Here is a 9,491-nt window from a genome sequence, read left to right on the forward strand (position 1 = left end):
AAATATGAAACATTATGAATAGCCTTCATAATTCTGATGATTCCTAAGACAAAATAATTCACATTCAAGGTAATTCGTTAAAACATTATAACAATTGTATTATTTCTAGTCAAAAGACAGATTCAAGAATATTATGGCATAACAACAGATACAGGCATTTTGTAAGGAGTCAACACAGGAAGCAGAGACACAAAGAGAGGTGGTTTATAATAGCCAAAAAAGGGAACATTTTAATTGCAATTCAAGTTAAAGTCAGTTAAAGCACACACACCGCAACATGTCACGGAACATCACCCAATGATGTCATCAACCAATGTCAACAGCAACGACCCAAGTAACGGCTGGCTATGAACTATAGGCTATATACAGTCTAGTACAAATTTTGGTTTTCACAAAGTTTACTGCTTCTGTTTTTATGTTGGCAATTTGCATTAACTCTAGATTGTGAAGAGTGATCAGATGAATTGCAATTAATTGCAAAGTCATTCCTTGCCATGAAAATTAACTTAATCATAACAATTACTGCATCCCAGCCACTGCATTTCAGTCCTGTCACAAAATGGCCTGCTAACATCATTTCAGTGATCTTCTTGTTAGCTCAGGAGAAAGTGTTAACAAGGACAAGGCAGATGATATCACTCTGTCATGCTGATTAGGAGAGCAGACTGGTTGCTGTAAAAGAGTGGTGGTGCTTGAAGTTTCTTCTGTTAACCATTGTTACCTCCAAGGAAACGTATGCAATCATCACTGCATTGCATCAAAATGGCTACACAGGCAAGGACATTGCTGCTTGTAAGATAGAACCTAAATTAACCATTTATTGAATCATCAAGAACTTCAAGGTTCAATTGCAATGAAGAAGGCTTCAGGGCACCCAAGAAAGTCAAGAAAGTCAAGACCATCTCCTAAAGAGGATGCAGCTATGGGATCAGGTTACCACTATGGGTGTGTGTGTGTGTGTGTGTGTGTGTGTGTGTGTGTGTGTGTGTGTGAAATTCTGGATTATAAATCTTTAATAATGGCAAATATGGGATTTTATGGATTTGTACTATTCATCTAAATGAGAGGTTGTGGACATCTGCAGGATTACTGCATCACTCACCCCTGTGTTCTACAGTTTGCCATTGTTGAAACAGGTCTTTTTTGGCTAAAATTAAATGACTTCATTATTCTGTATATTATTCTATACACTGAATGGCCACAGTACTGAGTACTTTAAATGATGTATATAAATTTAAAGTTACATTAATAACTAACACAAATAATACCAGGAAAATATTATGAATTGTTCTGTAGAGAGAGGTGGGTGAGACAGCAGAATTCAAAGAATGTAAGAAGTTGGGCAATGCCTTCTCGTTCTCATGAAAAAACAGAAATCTTTGGCAGCTGCTCAAGAGGAGCTCAATCTTCCCAACCACAAACTCATCACAGAATCACCTTCTAGGTGGGAATCTCATCAGAAAATGATGGGAAGAATACTGGAGCAGGAGAAGGCTATTGCAAAAGTCCTGTCTACTGATAAAAAAACAAGGCACCTTCATACCTGGCAAGATGTGAAAATCCTAAAGTCTGTCCACAAACCTCTGAATTCACTAGAGAGCTTCACAGATGCACTCTTTGGGGAAACATATGTTAATGTATCCTATGTGAAGCCTGTATTGCACCTCTTTAGTGAGGAGATCCTGAAGGCAGAAGCTGAGGATTCAGAACTCACAAAGAGAATCAAGACTACAGTCATCACCTATTGAAAAATATGATGAGTTTATGCCATGAAAGCAAGGGCTGTGCCAAAATGGTACAAGAAGGACAGAGCAACCAAGAAGCTACTAGCACTATGAAATCCACTCCAGGAGCTGAGGGAAAAGATCATACACCAGCTAAAAAGCAGATGATGACACTGGGAAGCTTTTCAAGAACCCTCATTCAGTCACAGCATCTGGCCTCACAGAACAAGAAGTTGCTGAAGCTGAACTGCATAATTACCTAATGCTGACAGTGAGACCAGTCCTTTGGCATGGTGGAAGATTCACTCAACAACATTTCCAAAAGTGATCCTCTTAGCTAAGTGTTACCTCTGCATACCTGCTACAAGTTCTCCATCAAAATGTGTTTTAGCAAAGGAGACAACATTGTGACATGCAAAAGAGCATCTACAAAGCCAGAGGCTGTGGACAGATTAGTTTTCCTGGCAAAAAAAAAACAAAACCTGTAGAACAATTAATGAGTGTAAAGTTTGAGGATCTTCAATATATAGATCTTTGTTTTTTCACTGACCTACTTCAGTATCACACATGGTAGAAAATAAAGCAAGATATTTATTGCAATAAGCATGCTAGTTTTCCCACCATTACAAGTCTTCTAAAGGGTTAAGTGCATTATGATAACAATAATAATTGTTAAGATAATAATTTATCTTGTTAATTTATATGCTTATTTAAATGCTTGAGATGTTTATGCCCTAATAATGTTATCATGAATCAGGATGGAACATTTTTTATGGCAGAAAAATTGTTAGAATTCAGTTTTTCATTATCTGGCAATGGTAATGAACCTATGATGTATTCAGTCAGCTTTTTTAGAAGCACATTCTTTAAAAGCTGTGAGTGTTACAAAACTGTATAACGTAATAATTATTGAGATCGATCAATGTAGAAAAATGTATTGTGATAACAATATTGGCCATATACCCCAGCAATAATGTCCACTGCATGTTCATCAGATTAATTCATGGCATCCTTCTCTCATCCCTTGTTTATATCCACAAGATCCCCTTTTGCTGGATATTTTTGTTTAATCACACCATTCTCTGTAAACTCTTGACACTGTTGCATGAGAAAACCGCACATTTGGCAGTTTTTCAAATACTGGCCCTGGCTAGTCTATCAATTTTGACCTTGATTTTGCACTGCTTTGCACTGTTTGAAGTTGCTCACATTGCTCAATTTTCCCATTCTTATGTGGATTTAAACTGAAACTGATCCACATAAAACTTGCTAATTTTAAGCTGTGCTCCAGGGTCATGTGTCCAATTTCCATAGAGAAGCTGCAATTCTGAAAGGGCTGGTGCTGCTAATAAAGTGGCTATTCTGTCACATTACAGCCGCGCCCCCTCCTCAAATGTCTTGATGTGTGTGTGTGTGTGTTCGTCCGTTTTGCTACGCCCTCTCGTCATCCACCTGTTTTGCATTATGTGTAATCGTCTTTAATGTATATATCTCCTGTGTCATAGTGTGTGTTGGTGTTTAAGGTGTACAGAGCATGTGTTGTGTTTTATGTATCATTCGTATGTGTAATAAACGTATGTTCAACCATGCCTCTTCCCTGCATCCTGTTTACCTCAAGACGTTACACATTCAGTGTATATTGTCCATTCAGTATTTTATATTTTCTTAAATAAGAATAAACTAGATAAAAACAGGTAACCACTTCAGCTTCATTTCTTTGATGGCTGAATGTGTGCTGAAGTCCTTTTTTGTGACCACTTATGAACTGTTAAATTCCTTTACCATGCTTTGTAGATGTGACATTTTTGCTGTGTCATCATCACCATTCATACCTATAAAGCCAGTGTATTTGTAATTACTAAAGCACATGTTCAGAACAAGTTCTTTATAGAAATCCCTTAATTTTCTTCTCAAAATGCAAGTATACAAAGTATACAAAATTTCACTATACAAACATTCTGAAAAAGATCCTTTGGGAAACACTGATGGCCTTGCTTGGTTTTTGTGCTACCTTTGTAACTTTGTAACTTTACCTGTAGTATGTAGAGTAGGTAGTGGTGCTAGCAAAACCAAAGTGAGGGGTTAGATTTCCAAGGAGCACACACTTTGTCATACTGACAAATATATGTAAGTTACTGGTCACAAGCACCTGACAAATGCTGTAAATTTATTTATAACTAAATAACTATTATAATGCATTGCACTTCATTGAATGAGTTAAGATACTTTAAAAAACAATGAAAAAAATGGCTTGAAAACTAACTTGGCAAATGCCTTTTAGTAAATAAGTTTTTAAACATAAATCGTAAATTACATTATTGTTTTGTTTTTAAGATAAAAGAATATTAAATTACTTACATTCAGGTAACAAATTCAACCAGTTCTGTCTTTTTGGGCAATACCTTGGGTGACCTTCATAAGCAGCATCACAGACCTGATAAAACCTGCCAGAGTACATTATCACTGAAAGCTTTAGTTGCCATAACAAAGGTAGATAAATACATTAGTTCATACTGAAACGACATTTTAACAGTTCATGACTTAAAAAGAAGGCAGTGTGATGGAAACCCAAGTGCTCTTTGGTTTGGTGGACAGAGCACACATCACCAGGAAGATCCAGTTTTGAAGCTGAGCATGGTCACTGCCTTCTGCCTTTAATACAGCCATCCAAACTTGGCCTAAAATCCAACAGTTTATCAGTCCCAGATGGACTTGGACTGTAATTGGGTAAGGAACCTGACCTTTACTCAATATCACTGCTGTCACCCAAATAATGTCTGGTCAGCAACAATTCTGTGACCGGTGATAAATGAAGTAAAGGACGGCTGAGAAATTGTGCATACAAGCAGGACTGTAATTGTACAACTATAGAATGCACCAACATAGGTGTTTAGTATTTTCTCATGGTGCTGAGAATAAAAAAGATGTTATATACAATAAAGCAACTTACATTTCAGCACATTTTTTAATTAAACGGTAAATTACATGAATATGAAATGGAATTCATCTGAGGCAGCATATCAACTAAATAATAGAGGTAATTTTTTAAAAGGTGCAATGTCCATTACCTTAGGAAAAAAACGTAAGAATTTAGTTAGGTTTTATAAGGTTTACAAATTTAAGGAATTGTGTTCTAGCTGCTGGGATGTGGCGGTACAATGTGTGTATATTAGACTGTTTTTTGAGCTGATTATCATTTTCTAAATGCATAACAATCTAAAAATCACCTTTATATTGAACATTTGGTGCTTTTCTTTGTAAATATCAACCGATAAGAGCATTAAGGCTACTTAATCACTTACCAAAGGCATGTAGACACTTGAACTGAAATGACAATAATTGAGAAGGATTTTAGAACTGCTACATGGATTTTATTGGTATCAGGTTCATTACTGAAGGAGGCTAGGAATAAAAAATAAATAATAACATATATGACCAGGATATGAATGAAAACCATATAAAAATACTGTGCAGATAGAGCCATTCAAAATGCATGTCTCATATCTCTGTTTTGACACCCAAGCAAATAGTTTTATTTTAGCTTGTTAGTTACTGGCAAAGAAACATAAATGTCACATTTTACCAACATTACCACACAGGATAATTAACGGTGTTAATGTGTATTCATTCATTTTCAGTGGCTCCATAAGTATTTTATGATTAAACTAAAACATGAAGACTTCAAATTGGATAACTTACATATTATGTTGAACAACCGCAACACCCTCAGACATCTACTGATCTGCATGAAATGCATCACAGGGAATGCATATCTTAATGTTTCCAGGGGGAGAACAGACAGCAGATCCACTGTGAACCAACTTCTAAGATATTTCCATCGAACTTGTTCAGAGTCTGTTATAACCACTCCATGTCTTTCATATCCAATGTAAAAGCGTGAGATGATGTTCAGTATAAAGATGGCATCAAGACAATATCTTATAAATATTATCTTTGGCACAGTAGAGTTGAAAAATAGCTGAAAGATAAAAATTTTCATTACAACATAAAATTACTGACAGCATGAACAAAAGTTGTGCTGCACAAAAACAAACATCCTTATGCTCTCCAATGACACTGTAAGGCCAGTTCATAAAACAGTATATGTACTGTTAGCTTAGCCTTATACAACAGCTCTAGTGCCACCCCCTCCAAGACAACATACTGCATAGTATTGCCTTTTTCATACCATCATGTCTTCAAATAATCTCGTGGTATACAGTAAATACAGGGGGTTGGGGGGAAATACAGGGGTTGGGGGGAAAACACTTTAACACATTCCGTAAACACGTTTTATTTGAAAGAAAAATCAGAAATTACAAGTGTTACTTATTTTGCAATATCTGAAAAAATATATTTAAACCTTAGAGCTTTAAACATACCTAGCCTATACTATTTAGCCCTTACTTTCAATAGATTTAATCTCTCGCTAAACACTGTTTAAAAACAGAGGAAATATACTTCAGGCTTTAACAACGAATAAGACAAAAATGTGAGCATTTATGGTGTGAACACAATGCAATGCTATTCAACAGTTCAATGCTGTCTTAGTAGCAAACTGAAGTCGTCTTATATGTGGCGTGTTAAAAAAACGACAGCAAGAAAATTCAGCTACTATTTTCTAAAAAAAAAAAAAAAAAAAAAAAAAAAAAAAAAAAAAAAAAAACACATTATTCAAGGTTTTTCACCAGAATAACTAACTGGTTTAAGCTTGAGCAAGTTACACACAGGGATAACAATACTGCCTGCTGTGCTAAGTTTTTTTTGCTATTGGTCTTGCAGTTTGCTCGACACTGCCAAATTGAGATTATGAACAAAACAGTTTAACCATGGCCAATACAAAAGCTTAACAGCGGATGCAATGTTAGCTCCATTACCTGTAATTATAGCTGTGAGCTTATTCTCAACCTGTTTCTGTTCTCGGAGTGCATCACCTAGCACGGCATTAATGTTGGCAGCTGTGTGACTTTCCAGGAAAAACGGTGTTTCGAGACATTTAGACTGTAATTTCCAGTCTTGTGTGATGGATAGTCAATGACATGCATGGTGTCATGTTCACCAATGACCATATATTTGTTGTCAATGAATAGCTGTCTGCAGTCGACAGCATGACATGTTGTACATCTTGTCGTATAACTTTGTTGTAGGAATCGCTATTTTAGAAAAGTATTTTCCTTCCAGGTAGCTCGTACTGGCAATCAAGTGTTTGGATAGTGACTTTTAATGAAGATTTTTCAACCGTGCTGAATGACACTATTTTTTTAGTGAGGTATTTTGTAAACTCTAATGTACATGCTTTCCATCGTGCACTGTCTCTTATTTATTTTGTGGATTTGGCAAAAGCGCCTGTAACCCTTTGTTGTGACAGTGCTGCGGTGGCTTTGCCAGCAGTGACCAAGTGGCTTTTTGAGGTCGACGGCATTTGGGAAGTGGTTAAAGGGTGCTTTTTAGATGTGATATTTGCATATTTGGTGTATTTCCATCCTTATCTGCAACTGTTTTAGGCAGATCTTACATACAGGTTTCATCAAGGTTTGCTGGTTCTCCCTTTTCATTTGGAAAGAATCCAAAAAGCTGCCAAATTGCAGGAATAGCATTTGTCTTTGAAATTAGCTTCCTTGACTCACCATGTTGGCATCCCCATTTATCTGTTTGACCTTAACAAACAGTGAGTACCTCAACCATCAATCAGTGACCTCTAAAGCTCTGCACCACCCATCACTGTCAGCAGCATCAAAGTTCATTTGCAAAATTAAAGCAAAACTAAAGGTTTTACTAACCAACCTGTAGTCAAAAATCAGAGCTTTTGGTTGACCAAGAAAATCAGCCATGGAAAACCCTATACATTAGACCAAAATTCAGTAGTCTATGCATACACACTCATTTTGCAGATTTTATGGTCATTACATAAGTGATAAAAGTTGCTTCATTGGTGGTTCATTAGTTCCATCAGAATGATGGAGTGGTAGCTACTGCATTTGCTTTTAACTGTGATGTGTCACATTTATACTGACATTGACTGAAAAGACAGACAGCATTCAACGTTTCAAAGAATGCCTTGAGCTTCTTTGCAGGAAATTGAAACTAGAATTCAATCTTCTTCTTTTTTAATTGTCAAACCTTGCACCTAATTTTACTTATCCTATTATACGTATGAGACTGTAGAACAAAGGTTTATTAGCATGTCACTGAAGAAAATACTTTGGATAAAAGTGTAAACTAGTAGTATAAAACTATTCAAAACAACTCTTCTTTATTCTATTAACGCTAGTAAACACAATCCAAAATAACTGAAATCGACGCATTTATTAAACGTCCATGACATTATACAAATGTATTTTTGCTTTTATAATTTACTGTGACTTACACCGCTGTCAGTAAAATGCTGTAAATTTGAAGTATCATGGGTTATACAAGTCCTTAATACCAAATGTGTCTTACCTCATACAGCGTCAAGGTGACAGATCCCAGAGATAATAAAGCAATGATCAAATTCCACACTCGTACAATGTTTTGCTTTGGAGAAAGAACTAGCATCGCACTCGTCGTAGACACCACATTCCGAGAATCTTCCTCGTTTATAACAGTGTATATATCTTCAAATGACATTTTCGATGAATATCTGTGACCGAAAACGATAGGTTTAGTTACATTAATGCTGTGGCAACTCTAACGCTAGGTTAGCTAACTACAGTTAATGTAAACGTAATTAATGTTATATTTACATAACTTAAATATTATATTTAAGAAGTTGACAATCTAGCTAGCGTTAGTTCAGTGGTTCGTTTAATATTAAGTGACGGAACACTAAAGTCCGTTACTCACCTCGCTAAGTTAGCTGGTTAGCTAGCTAACATACCACAACCCAATTTTCTATTAACTAGCGTTAGGTAGCTTGGCTTTGTTATTCGAACAGCTAGTATTAGCTAGGGTTAAATGGTATGTTAGCTAGCCTTTTTAGAAGCACGGTAACTAAAAAGCTATTAAACTAGCTAACTACAATTATATAACTAACCTAGATATGTTCCCTAGTTAACTTTCCAGTTAACTGTGTGTCTTCGTCAGATGGATTTCATCGTTAATGTTCCCTCTGATAACATTCAGCTTTCACCTCTGATGCAAACCCGATCTGGGAAGCGTTATCTGCAAAAAATGTCGGTTGAGAAGGCACGCGAGTTATTTGAATTTCTAACGTCTGTAACGTTAACCTTAGAAACTCAAATCCTGGAGTCATTCTGAAACAGTGTTAAGTAACTCAGCTTTAGTACTGTACTCATTAGAATATTTTCTATATATCTATTTGGGATTTATTGAGTTGTTGGTGGTAGCTTTGACACTTGCAAATAACTTATGAAAGAAACTTAAAATACTAAAATTCTACCCCATTATTTATCTAAATCGAATTAGACAGATCGAAGTGTCAGCCGAATAAAGGTGTAACAACGTCTAGACATAGCACTTTGTAGCGAAACAGCCAACTCTTATTGCAGTAATGGCTAGGCTACAATAATAAAGACATTTTATTCTTTATTTATCTCTCTCTTTTTTTTGTTTAGATAAGTAACAAAATGTATTAGATGATGTATTGAATGATGGCACCTCCTAGGAAATCGGAGGTTGGGATCCATAAACAACAACTGCAGCAAGAGAAATACATAGGTCTACAAACTATTGAAATAATATGTATAAAATGTCTAAATGTTTTTCTGAAGTAGGCAAGCAATCATCATTTTAGCATTCATTTGACAGCCCTGTTCAGATTGCATG

The 9,491-nt window shown here is 35.9% G+C and overlaps 1 protein-coding gene across 1 annotated transcript in view; it reads right to left on the bottom strand.

Annotated features, from left to right (window-relative positions):
• Nucleotides 1–8,809, bottom strand: part of LOC113575179 — a 67,275-nt gene extending 58,466 nt beyond the window's left edge. The window contains exons 1-5 of the mRNA XM_035527122.1: nucleotides 8,740–8,809; nucleotides 8,166–8,346; nucleotides 5,424–5,703; nucleotides 5,027–5,126; nucleotides 4,083–4,168 (exon numbers count right to left, since the gene is read on the bottom strand). Of these exons, the coding sequence (XP_035383015.1) occupies nucleotides 4,083–4,168; nucleotides 5,027–5,126; nucleotides 5,424–5,703; nucleotides 8,166–8,333 (634 nt within the window). The 5' untranslated portion in view covers nucleotides 8,334–8,346; nucleotides 8,740–8,809. The remainder of the gene's footprint in view (nucleotides 1–4,082; nucleotides 4,169–5,026; nucleotides 5,127–5,423; nucleotides 5,704–8,165; nucleotides 8,347–8,739) is intronic.
• Nucleotides 8,810–9,491: the final 682 nt, after the last annotated feature.

This window comes from Electrophorus electricus, chromosome 6 (genome assembly GCF_013358815.1).
Source record: "Electrophorus electricus isolate fEleEle1 chromosome 6, fEleEle1.pri, whole genome shotgun sequence".
NCBI classification, from domain to species: Eukaryota; Metazoa; Chordata; class Actinopteri; order Gymnotiformes; family Gymnotidae; genus Electrophorus; species Electrophorus electricus.